Source organism: Meles meles, chromosome 11, assembly GCF_922984935.1.
Source record: "Meles meles chromosome 11, mMelMel3.1 paternal haplotype, whole genome shotgun sequence".
NCBI classification, from domain to species: domain Eukaryota; kingdom Metazoa; phylum Chordata; class Mammalia; order Carnivora; family Mustelidae; genus Meles; species Meles meles.
This window is the reverse complement of record NC_060076.1, coordinates 2,921,884-2,944,335: the sequence shown is the minus strand read 5'-3', so window position 1 is coordinate 2,944,335 and position 22,452 is coordinate 2,921,884. Positions and strand designations below refer to the sequence as shown.

The 22,452-nt window shown below is 61.4% G+C and overlaps 1 protein-coding gene across 4 annotated transcripts in view; it reads right to left on the bottom strand.

Moving 5' to 3' along the window:
- The window catches only part of VAV2 (vav guanine nucleotide exchange factor 2), a 151,637-nt gene that overhangs the window by 27,395 nt on the left and 101,790 nt on the right, over positions 1–22,452 (bottom strand). For all 4 annotated transcript variants that reach the window (XM_046022975.1, XM_046022977.1, XM_046022976.1 and 1 more), the window contains exons 5-9: positions 12,098–12,200; positions 9,279–9,377; positions 7,572–7,640; positions 6,407–6,507; positions 652–751 (exon numbers count right to left, since the gene is read on the bottom strand). In XM_046022975.1, coding sequence (XP_045878931.1) covers positions 652–751; positions 6,407–6,507; positions 7,572–7,640; positions 9,279–9,377; positions 12,098–12,200 — 472 coding nt within the window. The remainder of the gene's footprint in view (positions 1–651; positions 752–6,406; positions 6,508–7,571; positions 7,641–9,278; positions 9,378–12,097; positions 12,201–22,452) is intronic.

Genomic DNA, 22,452 nt, shown 5'->3' with positions numbered 1-22,452 from the left:
GAGCCAGCCCTGGCCCGCCTCACCATCCTCAGGGAAGCCCGCTCACACAAGGCAGTGGACCCCCAGGAACCAGGGGCTCCCCAATGATTTCCCAGACACACGGGGCGTCATGTGTCTCCAGGGGATATGTCCCCCCAGCACTGCGGGAGCAAAGGGTCCCTGCACCAGGATTCACCCTGGAAAGGTTGACTGGCTGGATGCAACACGGGCCTCCCAGCCTCGGGGAGCGGCTCAGCTGCCCCCGGCAAGGGGAATGAGAGGGGTTCTGCAAAGGGGCCCACATGGGCGCTTGGACAAGTGCCAGAGATTGGCCCTGAGCCTGGGGTGGGGACAGTGATGGGAGGGAGGATCCTGGGCTCCCAGCAAACATCCGTCTCCTGCGGTCCCCATGGGGTCTGCGCAGGCCAGGCTCAGGGGTCAGTCCTCGCCCCGTGCCGCACTGGATCTGGCCCCAGGGGTCTGCCTCGGCTGCACACAGGGGACTCGGGCCTGGGACGGTGACCTGCACCTGCCTCCCCCCGCCCCCCGCCACAATGCACAGGGAGAAAAATCGCCGAGAAAAGCATCTACAGAAACCGTCCCATCACTACCCCACACAATGGGTGAGGAAGGGGCAGGTGAGCAGGGCAGCAGCTGGGAAGGCCCCGTTACCTCGACCTTCTGCCTGACGTCCTCCCGGCCGGCGAGGAGCTGGTTCAGCGTGTTCTGTGCGTGCTCCATGTGGCTGCAGTAGTCCCCGTAGATCAGGAGCCTGGAACAGCGAGCGCACGTGCACACGGCTTAACGAGCCGCGGCTGCGGGGCCGCGCGGACTCTCCCACGGAGGACGCGGCAGGTGTGCGGCCAACGGGTCTCTCCCCGGGACAGCGCCCCACGTCAACCTGCCTCGTGGCTCTGCTCTTTCCGCGCAGCCGCCTTCTCCCCTCCCAAAGTAGTGGCAGGCAGGAGAGCTGCCAAGACGCTGGGAACGAGGGGCTCCCCCACTCTCCCCGAACCCAACGAGGTCCCCCTTCTTGGCTCTTAGGTCAGGACTGGGTTTGGAACGGGCTTCACGCTGCCACCCCATCCTGCCCCTGGAAAGGTCAAAGCCGGCCAGGAGAGAAGCCCGCGCCTCCCCAGAGCTGGGGGACGCCTGGAAGGTTCCGACTCCTGCCGGCAGGCTCTGAGCACTGAGGCCCATCCTGGCTCTGTGCCTGCCTGGGGTGGTGGTCCCCGGGCCGACATTTCAGGGAGTGGGGACCCGGGGGTTGCAGCCCTTGTTGCTTCCACGTGACACGGATGCTCTCTGCCTGAGTCCCAGGCACCCCCTCGATCGGGACACGGTGACGTCAGCCCCGAACGCTGCACGGCGGGGGATGGACACGGCCGCGCAGGCCCGGGGGTGCCTGACACCTCGGCTGTGAGAATCCTGTCGCACGACGACAGAGCCAGCCCCGGGAGGACCATGCGGGTGACGAGTGTGACGGCCACAGCCAGCGCCTCTGGAGCTACTCATGCCCGCTGTGTCACGCACACCATCACGAGCCCTTCCCCCACTTATAGAGGGAGGGGCGGTCAGCACCATTCTTCAGGCGGGGAAACGGAGGCCCCGGTGACCTTGCCGAGAGTGACCCGCTGATAACAGGCGAGGGCCTGGCTGCCAACGCAGCTTCATCAGGAGGCCGGGCCCCGTCCAAGGCCTCGAGTGGTACCCTGCCAGGGAGGCGGTGGGAAAGCAAACGTCCCGAGGCCACTCCCGGCCTGGCCCGGGAGCTGGGGGCGATCTCTGGGACGAGTCCAGACGGGCTCAGGGTTGCTTCTTTGTTTGCTGTGGACACTGCCTCCCCGGGGGCAACTGGTGAGGGCCGAGGGGCAGGCGACCTGGGCCCGGAGACGGGTTCCTGAGAAGCAGTGGCCTGGTCTGGGGACTCCCCAGGCTCCCACTGTAGGGCCTGAGGACGCTGGGGACAGACGACACCCACATTCCTGGAGGAGCCAAGCAACAAGCTCAGAGCGTGTTTCCAAGCCAGCGAGCCTGTGACTTCAGAGCGGCCCCAGGGTGGGCAGAGACGGCACATGGTGGAGCCTCTCCCGGCTCCCGCCCGCATCCGGCCGCACTGGGCCTGTGCGCTCCGAGGCTCCCAGGCATCGAGAGGCTGAGATTCCAGGACTCTGGCGGGAGGCGGATCCGGCCCGGGCCTCACACCGAAGCCCATCTTCCCCCAAGCAGAAGGCGCCGTGGCCGCACCCTGCCACACTCCAGCCAGGCACGCTTTGCATGAGAACCTGAGCCCCGGTTGCCGCTTAAATGAGTCTGTTATTAAATTGAAAATCTTAGTATAAAAGCTGATTAAATCTCATCGTCTCTGGGAGATCCGGGAGACTGGAGACTCCACGGTTCCCGTCAGTTGCTCCGAATGAGCAGACCTGGCGACGGCCCAGCAGCTCCCATGGAGGGAGGCCTGTGCGGCTTCTCCTAAGCACGGGGCTCGCGGCTCTGGAGCCGGCCAAGGCAGCCTCAGGGGCCCTCCCTCCACTTCAGCATACCCTGGCTCAGCTCAGCCCCAGGTCTGTGGTGAACACGGTGTATGGAGACTGGGTCCCACCCCCGCTGTCCTCACAGCACACCCCGGGGCCCCACACTGCACTTGCAACCTCCTCCGGCGAGCAAACTTCTACTCATCCCTCAAAACCCTGCCCCACCATTTCTAGGCCTGCAGCCTTTCCCCTCCCAACTGTGCCCCTGGGTTTAGCGAAGGGAGACAGAAAAGCAAGGAGATGGGTGGGGACCCTCTGGGCACAGGCCTGTGCAAAGTCGAGAAAGAGGCAGCAGCGGGCCCTCCCCTTCTCTATACAGCTCTGAGTTCCGGGGACGGGTCCATTTGTCCCCATATCCCAGCATCCAGCCTGGAGGCCTGGCCTGCTCAGGGGCCTGACACGTGGCTGAGTGGCCACGGCCACACCCCACCTGCCTGACCGCGGGCAGTGCAGCCATGGTGGTTCCCGGCAGGCAGGGGGCCCCAGCGGGGAAGAGAGCAAAGCTTGAAGGGCAGAAGGAGGCAGGGCCAGGGCACACACTCGCACCCCAGCCCAGCCCGTCCTCCCAAAACACCACTTACTGAACAGTGTCCCTGAGGCTCTGAGACGGGACATGACTTCTAAGGTCGCCCAGCAAGGGAGCATCAAGGCCAGACCCCACGTGCGTCCACGGGTCCCCCACACCAGTCTCCTGATCCCCGCATGCTGGAGACCCGGGCCACCCCAGGGCTGAGCCCTCGTTCACCCCCGCCCACCCCGTGGGGGGCCTGCGATGGGAGAGGTGCTACATGAGGGCCAAGCAGAGACCAGGGCAGGGGGACAAGACAAGGGACAGCGGGGGCCACCAGCGGCTGGCAGAGGCAGGAAGCCTCCTTCCCTAGAGCTCCAGAGGACACGCCCCCCTGCCCACACCTGGATTTCGGCCCCAGAACTGAGAGAGACCATTTCTGTCGGGACGGTCAGGCCTCTCACCGCCGTCCACAGCACACGCTCCGGGCCCTGCCGCGGGCCAGGCAGCGTGGGCCACGCAGGGAAGTAGCTAAGGTAGCGAGACTTGCAGGCCTCAATTCTAAGCACAGCGTCTTGTGCTGTTGAGGAAACTTTCCAACTTTGGGGATGAAAGCAACACACACACACACACGGGGCTCCTTCACGGTTCGAGGTCAGCGGGGCACCTGCGCGAGCGCTGTATGCCCGGCGTCCCACCTCATCTGTGCTCCCGTCCCCGCCGGCTCGCCGCACCAGCATCTTGTTCTGTCCTCTGAATGCTCGGTGTCAGCCTCCGGGTCCCTCACTCGCGCACAGGCCAGTGACAACTCTGGTGTGTGTCCGCATGACTGTGTCGTGTAACTTCCTGAACACGCAACTCGGATCCCACTGCGGGGGCAGACGTGAGTGTGCGGGGCGGCGGGGGAGACCTGTCCGTCTCCTGACTGTGGCCCCTGTTCCTTGTCACGAACTCCTAACTCCCACGGTGCCCGGGGACCGGGCCAGAGCGGGTCCCGGACACAGGAGGCGCTCCCGGGTACGCACCCAAGACGGGACCGAGCCGGGCCCGCGGCCGAGTCACGGCTGCTGTTCCGATCCCCGACTCCCCATCTGGGCAAGGAGGCCTGGAAGGAGGGGCCAGAGCCTCTCCTGCGCAGAGGGTCTCAGGCAACCCTGAACCTCACGGGGCTCGAGGAGCTTGGACACAGGGGGCTCTCCCCCGCAAGCGCTGATGGGGATCACCCAGCTTCCCTGTCACCCCGGCCCGTGGGCGAAAGCCACAACCCGCCACAGTGTCACCCAGGCCGACACCCCCAGTAGCCGGAAAGCACAGAGCCGAGTGCGGGGCCGTGGCAAAGCCTTTCTCTCAAGGCTCCTGGGACCTGGGCGGGCGGGGACTTGCCGTTCATCTTAGCCTGACGCCTGCTCTTCTTAGAAGCACTGTGCAAGGCTCCAGGGAGTTCCTCCTAAGAGTCAGATCCCACCTTCTCGCTGGGCCACAAAGTCGCTGTGGCTGGTCCCCTGGGTAGTCCTTTGGCCTGACCCACTGACCCAGCTTGGCCAATCCCAGCCACAGATGAAAACCACGTGGCTCTCTGTTATATTCACACCTGCAAAATGCAAACCTTCCCTCCGTGAGGGCCTATCCCCTCAGGCCATGGCTAAGAGGAGCATCTGCCTTGCCCGAGGACTAGGGCTATATTGACTGTATTAATGGAAGTATTAGCTCCAAAAAGAGGGAGGTGATTATCTTCTGCCACTCGGCTCTGGTCATACCACACTTGGGTGCTGCCCTGTCCTTGATCTGTGATGCGCTGCCAGGTCCTGCCACGAGAATTCTTCAGTGGCTTCCTTCTACCCTCGTAAAAAAAAAGTCTAAGCCCCTGTCTTGGCCTTCCAGCCTCTTATAGAAGCCTCGAGTCACACCGTAGATGATCTCTTGGCCCACTTCCGTGTCTGCTCTTCTGGTCTCCGCCAGTTCCTGCTCTGGCCTCACCCCGGGGCCTTCCTGTATAAATGAGCCTCAGGACTGCAGACTCAGAAATTAGGAGGCAAAGGGGCAGAAAAGACAGATGTGGGGACAGACTACGGGACTGGGCATGTGAACTCCAACAGGGCACAGCCAGGCCCCACCCCAAATGGACCCCGACTTGAGCCCGGCCCCCGAGGCCTGCCGGGTAGAAATGACAGTCATCCCCGCGGGAGCAAAGCCCAAGAGCCAGGGGAGGCCCTAAGCTGTGTGCAGAGGCTGGTGGCCTTGCTAAGGGCAGGTCCGGCATATGGAGGATCCCAGGGAAGGGCAGGTCGTCTGTCTGTCCCCTGGCCCCCGGCCCGTCACTGCTTCCCCGGGGGCGGGTCCACAGGCCTCAGAGGCAGCCTTGCATGGTCCGTGGCCTCCCTCCCTCTGGATGGAGGAGACGAGTACAATGGGCCTGTCTGGGGCGAGGGGGCGTCTGACGGCTCCAGCCTGAGTTGCCCCCCTCCCCACGGGCTTGGAGCCGGGTGGGAGGAAAACACTGCAGGGGGCGGGGAAAGGAGTCGGCCTGCCCCTGCCCCTGGGGCCGCCAGCGACTCACATCTGCCCCTGTGCTCCCTCACGCCTCCCGGGGCCCAGCATCTTGCGCTGTGGAGACCCCCTCCTTGGTGCCGGGAGTGCGGTCTCCCCACGCTGGGGGCTGGGGCTGGGTTATGTCAGGGCAGCCGAGCGGCTGTGCCCCCAGCTGCCGCGGACAACCCCCCCAGCCCATCCACCTGGCCTGGGCCCTCTGCCTGCCCAAGCACTGAAGCCCTCGGTGGACACCGATAAGCCGTGTCGGCGGCATGGCATGACCCCCGCGACACCACATGGCACAGACGCCATCCTCGTTCCTGAGGGACGGATTAGGAAGTCAAGGCCCTGTGACACATGCAGGCAAGGAAGCAGGGAAGTGGCCTCGAGCCCAGGAGCTCAGACCCCCAGAAGCCCCATACTCAGCCCGCCAGGGGCGGGTTTGGCTTCTGCCTTCAAGTGGCAGCCACGTGCCACCACGCCCCCCGGGCCTGGAGCTGGAGGGGCGGACTCCCAGGTGCCGGATGCCTGTGGGGCAGGCAGCAAGCAGGTGAACATTGCTGGTGAGAACGCCCTTTGGCCACCAAGACCCCCAGGCGGAGGCAGAGGGAGCTGGTGGAGGCCTCAGGAGGTCTCCGGGGGGACGTCCCTCCAGCCTGTGATGGCAGGAAGGGTGGGCAGCTCTCTCGGTTTACAAGTGAGGACAGGGGTTTGCAGGGCCACAGTCACAGGCCTTGGGAACCTCACCATGAGACGTGCACCTGAGAAAACTGGCCAGCTCTGCCCCGTCTCCAGCTCAGAACCTGCAGGCCCGCAGACGGGGAGGGAGAGGCAAAGCAGGCCTGCCACTCACCTTTCCTTGAAATCGAGGAAGACCTTGGCCAGAGTGCTGCCCCCCGCCATCATGGACACGTCGATGGCCCGCAGGAAGCTGTGATGCACCTTGATCAGGTCCTGGGAAGAACCAGCAACCCATGCGTGAGCAGGTGCACCAGGCCAGGAGGGCCACGCGCTCCCGAATCGCTCCCTCCTGGTGCAATTACAGCCACGTGTGGGAGGGGCCGGGGCCGGCACGCATCCCCGTGCAAACGCCAGGGTCTCATCCCACTTTATGCCGGGCCTGTCCGGACACGGGGTTGCCAAACCGGCACAGGCCCCAGGGCCAGAATGGGACCAAGATGGCCCCGGAGGGCTGTGGCTGCCCAGCAGCCTTGTCACTCCCCTGCTGTGTGCAGCAGCACGGGGCGCTCTGCCCTGGCCTGGGGCTCCAGGGGCGGACTCTGTCCATGGGGGCAGGTGTTTGTCCCCATTTGAGTGGCTGGACGACCGGCAGGCAGCCCTCCAGGGCCCCCCGCAGCCCCCAGACCGGCCCCCACTCTGCCCGTGGCCACACACGCGAACACACGCGACAGCACAGACTCCGGGTGGGGGACACGGAGCACCAGAGCCCCCGAGTCTGGCTCAGCCTCCCCCGGGAGACCAGCACCTGCCCCTCGAGAGCGCGAGGGGCCACAGGAGGTCGGTAGGAGCCGCCGCACCCACCAGGTACTCCTAGAGGACGCCCACCCGCGTGTAGCTTCTGGAGCCTTCCACCAACCCCTCCCCGCTCTGCTGGCCGCGTCAGGGTGAGCCTCCTCACAGGGCATCACCTTCCCGTGTCCGTGTGCACGTGTGCCAAGGGGTGAGGGGCTGTCCTCAGAGAGCCAGAGGGGACCCGTTGCTCTCCAGCGGCCGACAAAAAGCTCAAACCCCTTCCAGGGCACGTGCATCTGAGTGACACCCCCCAGCACAGACAGCAGGCTGGAGAAGCTTCCAGAAACCTCCTGTCTCCTGAGGCCAAAGCTCTCAGAGGGAAGGTTGGCTACTCCCTTCCTATCTGTCAGTCCGAAAAGCACCCCGTAGCACCAGCCAACCAGGTCCCCGGCAGGGACGCGGCTCCCCAGGACCGATGGGGACAGTCGGGTCCTGCCCGATGCCCGAGCCAGTAAGGAGCCGGAGCCGCCGCCTGGAACCCTTACCTCCAGGTTGATGAAGACGGCTGTCACGTCCGCCGGGCTCAGCACCTGCCTCAGGGGCGTCATGTAGTTCTGGAACAGGAAAGCCCCCACCGTCAGCTCCCCTGGAGGGTACCAGCCCCCTCCGAGGCCACAGTTGCCAGTGGGTGAGAGAGGCTCTGACGACCTCGCCAGGACGCGGGGTCAGGGCTTCTCCGCGGGGCGGTAAGGCAGGCCCAGCGCGCCACCGGGGCCCAGTGCCACCAGAGGACCCTGCTCTCCAGGGACACGCGGGCTCGTGCCGCGGGGTGGCGACGGCACGGGAGAGCGCAGGGCTGGGGCGACGGAGCCAAGCGCCCACACCCACCGCGCGGGCAAAGCCCCGTCGTGTCCCACAGGCTGGACGCCAAGCCCACTGCCACCCAGGCTGGGTGCCGATACAGCTGTCTGAGACGTTTCAGGAAACTGAGGCCAGAGAGGTGAGCGCAGCAGGGCCTCGCTTCCCGCCCGACACTCAGATCCCCGAGTGCGGCCCTAAACCTGCCATCCAAAGAGATGCCCCCGACCCCAGAAGCCCCACCGTGGCAGGGAGGGGTCCCGCCAGAGTCCTCCAGGCCTGGCCTCCAAGGGGACATGTGCGTGGCGAACGGTCAGCTCGTGCCCCAGAGGCCTGGCCGGCCAGGACCTGCCACCCTCTCCCTACAGGACGTTGGCCCCTCACACTTCTCCGTGGTCGCGTGCAGAACAGCAGGCGGGTGGCTGCTGCATGCGGCCAACGGTTTTCCCTGCACCGGACACAGACTGGCACCGGCCGGTGACTCGGTGTTCTCGCCTGTGACGCGGGGGCTGGGACTGGAGCAAGGAGGGGGACTCCCCAGGGACGGGCAGGTGGAAAGCAAGCGGCTGGGAGGGACTGGTATGTTTGCAGAAAGCCCAGTGGCCAGTGGGGTGGAAGGGCAGGCACACGGGGCCGGCTGAGGCAGGAGCCAGGGAAATGTCATTCTGAGGCCTGGCAGGACCAGGGGCCAAGGGGATCCCAGGCCCCCGGAGAGAAGCTCCCCAGTCATGGCCACACCTGGCCCTACACTTCAAGCAAGAAGAGCCAGGGAGGTTCCGCCTTAAAGACAATGACGGATTTCCAGCCAGTAAGCACCAGCGGTGGGCACCAAGGATTCTCAAGTGACAGAGAAATGTCCCTGAGCCAGTGGGGCAGGAGAAAGCCCATCCAGGGTCCTCGACGAGCTCAGGAGGCCAGCAGGGAGAGAGGACCGACCAGTCGCTCAGGGGAGCTCACAGGGTCTGCCGTGGGGGCTCCACAGGCTGACGTCATGGGGCCTGTGTCCCAGCGGCAGGACAGTCCCAGCCACCAATTCACAGAGTGGGAGGCTAAGGGCAGAGAATGCCTGAGGGGAGAAGGTATGCACAAAGCACTTAACCTAGCACCCAGCCTGCAGGACAGAGTATACAGCAGGAGCTTAGCCCGGTGCAGTCAGGAGCGGAAGCCATGACGACGCCCAGCTCGGGCAGGAAGGACCGTCCAAGCTCAGGACAGTCCCGGGCCAAGCTGAGGTCCGAGGGCTGGGACGTGGGACGGGGGGCAAGCGACACAGCCCATGAGGACACTGGCCAGCCGGAGCCCGCAGCCTGTGTGAGCAGCAGAAGGCAGGGGGTGCCTGGTGACAGCCGTGCCCCGGGGACTGGTAGCACCAGGAGGGGCAGGGCCGCACCCACCTTCTCGATGTCCTCCAGGGTCCGGTAGTACTTGGCCTCGGTCTCCTGAATCTCCAGCAAGCAGCAGTTCCTCTTGTCGTCCTCAGACATGCCCATTTTCTACAGGAAGGACACAAGGCATGAGCCAGGCCGGGCCGTGCGGTCACCAGGGGTGACACGGGGGGCCAAGAGAGGAGACAAGAGGGGGCCCAAACCTTTCCCTCCCTGTTTCTGCAGATGAGGAAACTGAGGCATGGGGGGGGTGTGTGTGTGGCATGAACCTGAGGACTGGCGACAGTTTAGAGAATGACACAGAACCTTCTAGAATCCGGGCCCCCTGCTGCCCTGCTCTGAATTTTACCAGAGCAGCGTAGGGCCCTCAGGAGTCAGCCCCTCCAGCATAGACAACAGGTGTGGTATGCTTAAAGCACCTACTATGTGCGCGGGGAAAGGCTCTGACCAGCTCCCCGGGGACCCGTGTCTGCTTACTTAGCGCCGACCTGTTACTGCAGGGCTGGGCTTTCCCAGGGTCCTCTGGCCCCCACCTAGGGTCCTGAGGGGCCAATTCAATGGCAGGGATCACCAGGGACACGCTTCTGTGACAGGGCCTGCTCCCCATCTCTGGGGGAAACGTGGCCAGAGGCAGGATTGACCAGGAACCTGTGTGGCCGCGGGGATGGGGAAAGAAGCTGCCAGTGGGGCCACTGTGAGAGGCGCTGTGGATTTCCAGACCCTCCCCTTGCGTCCTTTAGGCTGAGGGAACTACGTGGGTCCCTAGTGAGGCTTTGGGGAACCGGGGCTGGGCCACATGCCACACCACATGGATAGCTATCTGCCCTGACCCCATCCTCCCCCCCAAGAAATGCCCCAGGAGTTTGCTGCGCCTGAGGGCTCCAAAGAAACATGCCAGATGGGGCCCATCACCCAGGGGGGCCCGGATCAGGCCGGAGGACCCCCAGGGCTCCTTTCCAAGCCCCAGTGCTCTGAGCACTACACTGCTGCCCTCAGGGCTTCAGGGGCTGTTGGGGGCCCACGATCCCCCTAAAACCAAGTGTAAAAACATGGGTCTGACAACATCTCACTGAGGACAGGGTCCCAGGCTCTTCCCAAGAGACCCGAGACCTCTCTGCGAGGCGGAGGAAGACGGCGCTGGCAGAACTGACCCAGGCCTCCCTCCCTCGGCCACTTACCTGCATGTATCTTATCTGAAAGCGTGGGGAAATCAACAGACAAAACCAGTTAGCAGGGTCAGCTCGTTCCCTGGGCTGCGCTCGGGAGCGCCCGCCTGCCTGCCCCCACAGCCCCAGGATCCCGTCACAGCCCTTTGCCCACCAGCCTGAGCACCAGCCTGGCTGCGTGGGGAGGGATGGTGCCGGCCCTTCCTCACGTGTGGGCTCTGAGCGGCACCTGCCGTCCTCTTGCTTTATCTTCCTTTGCCAAGGTCTCTGTCTACCTTCTGCTTAGCCTGTTCAGAACGCTCTGGATGTGACCCGGGGGGAGGAAAACCCCTGCTTTATCTCAGGGGATGGGCAGGAGGCAGAGGCCCACCCTGCCAGGCCGCCAGGACAGCGTGAGCAGCAGCACAGAGCGCTGTCGGGACACGGAGCAGAGCGGGGTGGGCGGGATGCCAGCCTGTCTCCCCTGTAGCCCCCACAGGTCCAGCAAACAGCCCGGGTCTTGCCTGCTCCAGGCGCTTCAGGACCAGGGACAGCAGCAGGCCCTGGGGACGCCCCCCCCCCCCCACCCGGCCGGGGTCTCTGCAGGACGGACACAGAGGGGGCCTCTCTGGGCAGAGCAGAAGATCTCCATCTGTGGGGCAACGGCTTGGCCTTCCAGCCCTATAACTGGCCCCTGGACCGGCTCAGTGGTACGACTGCCCCACTGCAAGGCTGTCTGAGGGAAGGGCAGCATGGCCCTGGGCAGACCTGGGGTCACAGAGAGACCCCTGGGAATGGTGGGGACCCCTCAGACCCTTCAGGAGCGTGAAGAGAAACACTTTCCGTTCTGAAGAGCAGAGTTAGGGGGCTGAGAACCCCACTGTCCTGCTTCCCTGTGCCTCTCCTGGTGGGATGCTGGTGGAGGGTAGGTGCCACCAGCGAGGGACGGGCCTCTGCGGACGGCCTCGCCGGGGAGCTGTCGCCCCAGCTTTGTTCCTCCGCCGCCAGCTGGAGACTCCCACACCGAGGGAAAACACTGCAATTTGCTCCTTGAGAAACTCCCCCCATTTCCTCAGGGAAAGCAAACAGCATCACAAGCCTCCAGTCGGCAAGCAGCATTTGGACCATCGCCCAGGAGCGTGGGCACCGGGGGTCAAGGCCTGTCCCCCGTCCCCCCTCCCCCAGGCCCCCAACCTCACCATCCCAGCTCGACGGGGCCCCACCCTCCGCACAGCAGCTGCCAGCGATAAGCCCACCCAGCAGCGAACTGGTGTCCGAGAGATTATTAGCCAACGTCGGCTCAGAAATAAATATCCTTGCCGCATAGAAGACGCACAGCTGGCTAATTGAGCCGACGGCGGTTCCTTGCTTCCGCACAAAGGAGTATATCAATGCTCGCTCCGGGCAGCTGAGCATCCAGGCGCTATTTTCAGACTCCCCGGGCAGGAGGGACTTGGGATCCAGCACACACGCCGGAGAATCCCAGGATAGCAGAGTCCACCTGGTCTCCTCGGAACGCCCCACAGAGGGAGGCCTCGGCCCGAGGACAGGGAGGAAGCCCATGGGGGCCGGGAAGGGCTGGGGTTCGGCCTCAGGAGCTCCCTCTGCCCCGGAGAGACCCCCGCCCTCCTGGGGACTCAGTGCTCCCCGAGCGGGGCGCTGCTGCGGGTGAGGGGCGCTTACCATGGGCTGCCGCACCTCCACCTTGATAATGTCCTCGTAGATGTCGTCCCCCTCGTCCTCGCACGGGACGCAGTCGTAGATGTCCTCCCCGAGGTCATGCTCGCTGCACAGGAGGGAAGCAGGTCAGGCACACGGAAGGGAGGGTCCAGCCAGGTCTGTGCGGGGATGCGGCCCAGGGGGCCTCGCGGGGGACAGCTGGGTCAGGACTGGTGCGAGCCCCTCCCACTGGGCCTCCATCTTCTGGTCCGCAGCATGGGCTGGCGCACCTGCCTCCCGGGGCTTCTCTGTGTTTAGACCGGGCTCTGGCTGCCCTGTTTCTAGGACCTACGGTGACCACACCCCAAGTCTCCACCCTTTAGCAAATGCTGGGGACTCACGCCGTCCCGCCCCTGACCTGCAGCCCCGGGAGCTCTCGGCCCACCCCAGGCATCCTCAGCGCCTGCAGCGGGGGTGTGCGGGCCAAGGGGCAGAGCTCACATGTGGACGCCTTCCCCACCCGGTGGTAGGAAGTGAGTGGAGAGGGACACAGCTTGTGACGCAGCTTCGAGCACGAGGGCAAGGAAATCACCACTCACTCCATACTCCAACCTTGTTTCGCTGCTGACCACGCGCTGATTCTACTTCAACCAGCTGTCCCCTCAGCCCAGCTAGAATTGGAGCCTAGGACACCTCCTCCAGGAGGCCCTCGGGGATCCCCAGCCCAGGCTGTGATCCAGGACCCACTCCCCTCAGTCTTCTCGTACAAAGTGCATCCGTCTTGCTGTATCTGCCATTATTTTCTAAGTGTCTGTGGATGAGCCTGTCTCTTCCCTGGACAAAACCCAACTCCTTAACCCCTTCTGAGCACAGTTCCCAATGGACAGCAGGTGCCCAGCAAACATTTCACGTCAGCACAGGAGCCTGTCCAACCACATGCGGTGAGGCCACCAGGCCCTGGGCCCCAGGCGGACCAGTTCTGCAGTCTGGTGTGCAGTCCATCCTCAGGGCAGGTCGTCCGCGGGGGCCAGCCCGCGCTGGGGGCCCGTGCCATCCCCGCATGGGCTCGGAAACGTCTCAGAGCCCAGGCTCAAAGTAGCACCCGGTAAAGTTGATTTCCCGAAGGCACAGAGATTTGGCTGAGCGTCTCCCCTCCCCACAGCACCGGGCAGCCAGAATTCAGGGCCGGGGGCAGCAGGGGACAGAGAGAGCAGAAACGATACCCAGCAGCTCTTATGAATGGGTTTCTGGCCCTGTCCCAAACCCAGCTTGTCATCTGACGGGCTGGGAGTGTGGGGGGCGGGGTAGAGATCACTCAAGATCTCCTTGAGATAGGGACGGAAAGTTTGTACTCAGGAAAGGGCCCTGCAGTCAGCCAGAGGGGGCTCCCCAAAGCCCCGGTGCCTCCCGTGAGACCAAGCATGACTGGGAGGACACATCTGGGCTTCCCTCTGCGGGGAGGGGGGCTCGCACGGGGGGTAAGGGAGCCAATTCCGACTTGATGAGACCCACACAGGCAGCCGATGAGCTGGGAAGGAGAGGAGGCAGGGGAAATGTCACACCGCACTAGCCCAGCACACAGACATGGTAACCAGCTCACGGACGCGGTAACCAACATGGGGATGCGGTAACCAGCATGCGGACGCCATAACCATTGCCCACCGCTAGGCCCTTCTGCGCCAATGCACCTGTCAGGAACCTGGAAAACATTTCTCCTTTCTCACCTCACCACCCCCGGGAGGCGGAGAGCCCCGCGCCACAGTGCAGGGCAGCGCCCCAGCGGGGACAGGGCTCTGCTGGGACACAGCAGGAACCCACTGTTTCAGAGGCCCTCCCCCTGGGTGGGTCACTCGCATTGACACAAATCACCTCCCCTGCCTCTCCAGAGCCTGTCCCCAGAGGAAACGGCTCCGGAAGCCTGGCCCGCCACGTTAGCAGGTATCCAGGCGAGTATCAGCGAGGGTTCTTTCTGGCTGGGGGTGGTGGGGGACAACGAGCCACCCCCGATTTCGATCGTGCAGCAGAGCGAGCCTGGTAACAAAGCCACTGTCGAGAATTCTGACAGCGTGGAACCGAGGGGAGAAAGGGACGCTTCTGGGCTGCTAAATTAGACACCTCGAAGGCAGCTGAGGCCATTGACAGCGTCTGGAGACCGACATCGGCTTTGCTCTGGCGGGCTGGGGAAAGATGTGGGGGGCCCGTGACAGTTCCTAAGAGCTGATGAAACGAAGAAAATCACTTGAAGGGGACCTGGAGAGGGGCCCCAAGGTCACCTGGTTCAGGGACAGCCAACCGCCCACACAGGGGCCCCTTCCTCCACCCACGTCACTGCACTCTCGTTCTGTATTTCTCTGATGGCCAGACGTTGAGGACTTTCCCGTGTATTTCTGGACATTTGTGCATCGCCCTTTGTGAAAGGCCTGCTCGAGACTTCCCTCCATTCCTAAACGTTAGTTGCCTTCTTCGTATTGAAAAAGAAACAGAACTCTTACATGTTTTCAACACAAGTTTCATGTCAGGTATATTTCATGAATTTCTTTTCCCTGTCTCTGGCTTTGTCTACTGATTTTCTTAGTGGTGTCTTTTGAAAAACATTCATTTTTAATTAAAAAAAAAAAAAAGGCAGGGGCACCTGGGTGGCTCAATGGGTTAAAGCCTCTGCCTTCGGCTCAGGTCATAGTTTCAGGGTCCTGGGATCGAGCCCTGTGTTGGGCTCTCTGCTAACCGAGAAGCCTGCTTCTCCTCTCTCTGCCTACTTGTGATCTCTGTCTGTGAAAATAAAAAAATAAAACCGTTTAAAAAAAAAAAACAAAGCTCAACTTAGCACATCTTTCTCCTATGGTATCCTGACTGCCCTGTGTCCCATCCAAGAAATTACTGCGTATTGTCTAAGAAGCCTTTGTTTTCCGGGATTCCAAGGTTTGTCTGTTTCTTCTTCTAAGAGCAATATAATTTTAGTATTTATGCTCAGACCTCTGATCCATCTCAAGATATCCGTGCATGGTGTGGGGTAGAGATCGAGGTCCATTTCTCTTTGGGGACATTCCGGAGTTTCAGGACAATTGGCGGAAAACTTTTTTCTTCCCACTGGATCACTTAGATCCCCTTGACCAAAACCACAGCCCACGCAAGTGTGGGTGGGTCTATTTGGAATTCTATAATCTTATTCCATCAACATATTCACCTATGCCTGTGGCAACAGCAATTTGTTTTGATTACTATTATTTTTTTTAATAGAAAGTCCCCAAACCAGGTGCTTTAAGTCCCTAGTTTTGTTCTTTTTTTATTATTTTTTAAAAGATTTTATTTATTTATTTGACAGAGAGAAATCACAAGTAGACAGAGAGGCAGGCAGAGAGGGAGGAGGAAGCAGGCTCCCCGCTGAGCAGAGAGCCCGATGCGGGGCTCGATCCCAGGACCCTGAGATCATGACCTGAGCCGAAGGCAGTGGCTTAGCCCACTGAGCCACCCAGGCGCCCCCCTAGTTTTGCTCTTTTATGAGATTGTTTAGGACTACCCTAAGGTCCTTTGTATTTCTCTAGAAACTTTACAATAATCTTGTCAAACAACAACAACAACAACAACAAACCAAAACAACAAAGCCCGCTGGGAGACCAGGCACCTTAACACTATCCTCTTCCAATCCATGAACATAGTATATATGCCACCACATTCAAGTTCTTCTTACATTTCTCTCAATATTTTGCAGTTTTATCACAGAATTTTGGGAATTTAGGGAGTCTGGGCCCACCGTGTTGGTTCACTGTCTCTCTTCTCCTTCTAGGGTTCCTGTTACACGTATGTTGGACCCCTGGCATGGCCCCACATGTCTGAGGCTCTGCTGGCATTTTCTCGTCTCTCTGTTCCTTCAGGTGTCTTCCTTCCGTTGAACAAGCCTTCCGTTGACCTCCCTCCTCTACCATCAGCATCTTCTATTAAAGCAGATCTGTGGCTGTACATCTCAGCTATCGTGGTCTTCAGTCTTAGCGTCTCCACATGGCTCTCTTCGTCGCGTCTCCTTCTCTGCTGAGGCTCCCCATCTGTTCATTCACTCGGTGTGCATGTTCCTCGACGTCCCTGACCTTGTTAATAAAAGCTGTGGACTGTAATATCGGACCCATCCCCAGGTTGGTTCCTATTGACTTTTTTTTTTTCCTGAATATGACATTTTTTCTGTTTCGTGGCAAGTCTGATGACTTTGGACCGAACATCAGACGTGATGAACGATCCATTATGGAGATTCCGTTATTTCTACCGAATACGTGTTCTAACACACCATCAACTTGGTTGGACTCAAACGTCAAACTCTGTCTTTCCAGCAGTGAGCAGCAACTGGAATACTGCTGAATTTAGGTTTTTGGATGCCAGACTCCCCACCCCCCTCTAGAAGTCCCAGGGTCTTTCTTGTGTGTATGACGTTGAATGGCCAGCCAGGGATTTTCGTGGATTATTAGATCTGGGGGCTCCAACTCTCTGAGGTCCCTCCTACCCTCACAGGTCCCTCCCTCCCAGCATTTCCTTCCTAACTTTCTGGCTGCTCTGCCAGCCTCAATGTCTTCCCTCTGACACCATAACTGGCAGGAGAGCAGCTTTTTACCTGGACTGGGGAGCGCCCTCAGGCAAAGGCTACAAACTCTCCAATCCCGCACAATGAGCACTCCTTGAGGAACCTGGGGTTCCTGCATGAGAAAGTGACGTGACGCAGTCCCTCCTTCTCCCTGTACTCACAGAAGAGACACGACCACACAGACTAGGACCCTGGGAATACACTCAAGGCAGTTACCCCAACACATGTCCACGACCACGCTCTCAGCCTGTTTCCTTCCTCAAAACCAATAAAGACAAGGACCACTCATTCGTAGGGGATCCCTCTTCACACACCCCTCCCTTTCACCTCTTCCGACTCACTCAGGGCTGTAGCTATAAACAGACAGCCAGAAACACGAGATGAAGAGCTGTGTTCTGGCGTCCTAACTCGCGACAGAAAAATCTGAAAAGCGTGACCACCATCCCTTCCCTCTGCTCTGCAAGATGTCTGTCACCCAAAGCCCGCTGAAGACCAGAGAAGCGAACGGTCAGTCGCCTGCCTATAATGGCCTCAGTTTCCCCTCCTCTGGGGTCCTCATCCTACAGCCGCAGACCACTCATACCCCCGTGCTTTCTATGTTTATCCTTCTTTCACTTATGAAAACACTCTCCCAAACGTTCTCTAACTCAAGCCAATGAGCCCTAAGAAATACACGTTCTTGATGTTATTAGAAACAATAAAATGTTGTCCACTCTGTGCGTGTCCCACATTATGGGGAGAAGGGAGGGGAATAAAAACAGCAGCAAAGCAGCGAGTTTCTTCTTCTTTCGGACAAAATTACGGGGCTGCCTGGCTGGCTCCATTGGAAGACCATGCAGCTCTTGACCTCGGGGTCGTGGGTTCGAGCCCCATGTTGCACATAAAGGTTACTTAAAGAGATAAACTTCAAAAGATAGTATGAAGGTAAATCAAACATATTTGTTTAGCTCGGCAACTAAGATAAAACAAAACACCCATCACGTCTGGTTGGTTAAATCGACACCTCTCTTCCGACGGATTCTGTGCCAATAACTGGACGACAGCACCTCACCGTGCAGGTGGGGAGACGGACAGCGTGGCGGCCACGCCTGAAATACAGATGCTTCTGGAATGCCGTGGGGTCATCGGCGCGGGGTGACAAGCCCTGCTTCCCAATAGTCCTGACCCTCTGGCCAACATGGGCGTGGACATCCCACTGTCACTTTGCTTTTCAGCAAAGGCATCGTCTCCAAAAGTGAGTTTCCTGAACGGGGTAGGGGACACCTGATACGTCTCAGGCATCCCACAGAACAGATTAGTCTATGCCAAAACCAGCTGGGCCCAGTGCCCCTGACGGCCATGGCTGTGGGACGGGAGGAAAAAGAAATGACGGATGTGGCTGAGGAGGGGAGCGTGAGTCCCCCGAGTGTCAGAGCGTCCCAAGTGCCACGCAGTGACCGGGAGGCAGTACCACCTGCACCAGGATCCTGGCCTCTGGCCTGCTGGGTGTCCGGCTACAACCCGGCGCCCGGAACCGGGGCCTGCACACGGTCCCACAGCGGGGAGGGCCTCCCACTGGGCCTGGCGCACTTGGCCCCACCCCAGCCCCACGTCTCACATTCCTACAAAATCCGAAAACACCCTCTGAATCGGCAGAGGCCAATGCCATCTGCTCCGTGTTGCTTTTCTGTCACACTGTCCTGATTACAGCCCGATTCTTTGCCAGTCAGTCCCTCGGGCCGACAGAGACTCACCTCAGGGACGCTCTAACGTATCAGAGGCCGACAGGTCACAGAAAACCGCGAGGTCCGTGCCCCACGGAAGCTGTGTCACAGCCCTTGGGCGGCAGCAGATGACGGCTGGCGGGCCCCCACCTCCTCGGGCCAGGTCGCCAGCGGCAGGCATGTGACTTCCTAGTCTGCCACCTCGAGGGGAGGCGGCCAGGCGGGTATAAGATGAATCCCGGGCTCTGCCCGTCTCTGGCTGCGTCACTCTAGGCAGGAGGGCCCCAGCCTCAGTTTCCCCATCTGCGAAGTAGGAGTAACCTCACGCCCCAGGTGAGGTGGTCGGAAAGATCAGCCTCAATGAAAGCGACCAGCACAGGCCCGGTATACAGTAGGCGCTCAGTAAGTGGCAGCGGCCTGTTACCGTCGAGGTGGGAGGGGAGGTTCAGTGGGACGACAGCCCAGGGACCTGCGCTCAGTAAATACACAGACACCGGCCGGGTCTCAGCATGGACGGGGCTTTGCAGGCCTCAGAGACAGCCTTTCCCTGTCCCGCCGCCCACGAGCGAGCCCAAGGACAGTGCGAACAGGGCGGGTTTGGGGGGAGAGCCTGGCTCAGATCGGAAAGGGCAGGTGAGCATCCAGGGCCGGGGCCAGACTCCCGCTCCAGGGAGACCCTCGGGTTCCCCTCTCGGACGGATGGGGTGGCCCCGGCCTCCCCAGCCCCCACCCACTGCTCCCCCCTCCCCGCCCCCGCGCCTCTCTCCCTCCCCATGCCCATCTCACCCCTCCCCGGGGCTCGTCTTTTCCCTCCTGCTGTTTTCTAAGGGGGCAGCCTCCCTAACAGATGCTAAATCCCAACAATTATTTTCGTCCTCACAATGGCCCCCTGCCGCCCCACCCAGAGAGGGCAGAAACCCGCCTCCCCTCCTGCCCCAGACCCCAGGGCCCGACCTGCCTGCCCCGATTCTGTTACAGAGAGTCAGCTGCTCCGAGAGGGCCCCCCCCAGGAAAATCAAAGAAAGGCGAACAGACCCTCTGCTTTCGGCCTCCGGCCAGCCTGCGCGTTGACCGAGGACATAAAACACCGCTGGTGACAGGCGCGGATGTGCGTTCTGGCCCTGGGCTGTCTGACGCTGCGAAGCCAGACGCCGAACCACCATTAACTTGCTACTCAGAAACCAAATCGGACATTTCCTGACCTCGGTCCACGCCGAGCAGCAGGGAGAGGGGCTCCGGGGAGCCAGGAGAAGCCAGCTGTGGGCTGGGTGGACGCACACAGGGACAGACACATGGACACACCTCGGCAGACCCTCACCCCCACCGGTGAGGGAGGCGCTGCTCTTCCTACAGCAGGGCCCAGAGAGGGCAAGACAGTAGCCCAAGGTCGCCAAGCCGTGTGGGAACACACACCAAGTCGAGACCACGGCTGCCGTCTGGGAGTGTCCCGGATGGAGCCCAGTTTGCCTGGCCCCGTGCTCCCCACCAAAACTCTCTTTTCCCAGGACACTTTCTAAGCAGTACAACCCCACCATCCCGGGCTGGGTCATGAGGGTAAGACCCAGATGAATGTCCTGGGCCACAGCAGCAGATGGCTCAGGGGTTCAGTCCCTGCATTGTCATATAGAGTCTGCTGTGTGACCACAGGCCAGCCACCTACCCTCTCTGAACCTTAATTTCTTCAAATGTAGAACGGGGACAGGACCAAGCCACTTCGCAGTGTTGTGAAGGCTGAGACATGGGGACAGGCGGACCATGACTCAGGTCCTCAGAAAGGAAAAACGGAAGGCTCAGGACAAGCTGCCTGCCCTTAAGGCAGAGCTCAGCTCCGGGGCTGGGGGACAAACGCAGGAAGGCAGCGGTGACATGGTGATAAAGACGGTCCTGGTGTGCTTTTTAAACTTCTGGGGAAGGCGCACTTCATTTGGCCTCGTAAGGCCAGGGTGCCTTCCCGGAGAAGGTGGCCTCCAGGCTGGCGTTTTTGGATGCAGGTTCGTCAGGCATTACCGCAGGTTCCGTGCGCGGGACAGAAACTTTTGTGGAGAAATACAGGATGTTTTGGGTGTATTCATGTTTTAAATAGTTTTTTGGGTTTTTTTACAATTTTTATTCATTTATTTGAGAGACAGAGTGTGCAAGAGAGAGGCCATGAGTGGGAGGGGCAGAGGGAGGGAGAAGCAGACTCCCCGCTGGGCAGGGAGCCGGATGCAGGACTCGATCCCAGGACCCCCGGATCATGACCGGAGCCGAAGGCAGATGCTTCACCGACTGAGCCAAGCGCCCCCCACCCCCAGGCCACCGAGTCAGGTATGTACCGAGCACAAGGGCAACGACGTTAAACAAGCCTAGTCCTTCTGCACATCCGGGAAGCGAGTATGGAGAAAGTGATTCAGAGACACCCTTATTAGACACAGGATAAACCTCTCCTGGCCAAGCCCAGCTGCTCCTTCTGCTTCCTTCTGGGACCAGATGAATGGGCCCGTCTTGGAAACTTGCCTTCCACAAGGGCCTCCCCCCCGCAGGGACTGTTAAATCAGGCCGCAGATTCCCTGTGACCGCCTTGGTCCTGAGAGGCACGGCTCTAATGAAGGAGTAATAATAAAATTCACTGAGGTCTGGGCCATACCGGCAGGCCAGCAGGCAGCAGAACACGTAGCAGGGCAGAGTGGCACGGGGACGTCTGCTCTGCCCTCGTTCCTCGGGGCCCCTTGTGCAGACTCTGACACAGAGAATAAGCAGACCGGGGTCAGGGGCACGGAGCAGGGTTTCAAGGTCACCCAAGCCCTAGGCCAGATGGGGCAGCTCAGGCCCGTGCACCAAGGGCCGAGGTGTTCCACGAGGGCTGAGTGCGGGGAGCAGGGGGCTGGGCGGCCCGTCTCGCCGGCTGTGGCCAGCTGTCTCCGCACCCAGAATGAGAGGAGGCCCTATGAGCCTGGTTACTGGGCAGGGCTGGGACAGACGGCCTTCACCCCGGCCTGTCCTGTAGCCAGCTCTGGAAGGGCCGCTGGTCTAGACCACAGGGGCAGGAGGGAGGGGCCGGGGCTCCAGGGCTTGCCCCACCCCTGAATTTCTGAGTAAGCCACAGAGACACAGCTGAGACCCAGACCCTCCCCAGACCCCGGCCCAAAATAAGGCAGTATGCAGCCCGGCGGGGTGAGGGAAGGTTTCCTAAATCACACTTTGGCAAGTCCTATGTTCCCTCCAAGTGCCCTGCAGCAACACCTCCCCCAGGAAGCCCTCCCAGTCTCTGGCCCAACCGTGGTGGATACCCGCACCCCCCCCCCCCCAACCCCAGATAGCTTCTGGAGTGAGGAGAGCAGGTCCGCGGGGCCCATCACACAGACCTGTTCAAACCGCAGTTCCGCCCTTTCACAGTGTGTGCGGTGCCCTCCCCTCTCAGAGCCAGTCCTGGGTCCACAGAGGAGGTCCGGGACGCATGTGCAGGGCTCCACGTGGGAACAGACCCCGCGTGGGCTCCGTGGACGCTGGCGTCACGCCTTCCACTCAGCCAGGCCCCACAGCCGGGGGCGCCTCCCAGAGCTCACATGGGGATGGAGAGACCGTCCGCAGGGCTTGGGGCCCCCCGTGCTGCCAAGGACACCTGGCTGGGCACCCCACATGCCTGGCCCGCAGTCGGCACTCCCCGTCGGTCGTACGGACGGACACCTGAACAGCCAGACGAGAGGCAGCCCAGCCGCACGGAAGGCGGCCTTGCCGAAAGAGGGCTGTGGCGGGGGTCACCGCCTCAGCAGCCCAGAGCCGGGGCCCTGAGTTCTGGGAGGCGCCCTTGAGCAGGCACACCACAGGGCAAGGGGACATCTGCGCAGTGCCCAGGGCTCCCCAGACCCCCTGCCCCCTCCATCAGCCTCCTCCCGCCATGGGCCAGGGGACGGCCGCCTCCCAGGCTGGCCCAGGGCAGCATCCGCTGATGCCTCTCCCCGGGGGTGGGGGGGGTTTCCTTCAGCCTCCTTCAGGCTGTGGGGCTGCTGGGGTCCTCCCCAGGACCCGGGAGGGGCTGCCCACCCCACAGGGCCGCGGGCTGTTCCTGCATCGTCTGGTTCCAAACTTGTCCTGTGGAGGAGCAATCCTTTGGGGCGGACACAGCCGAT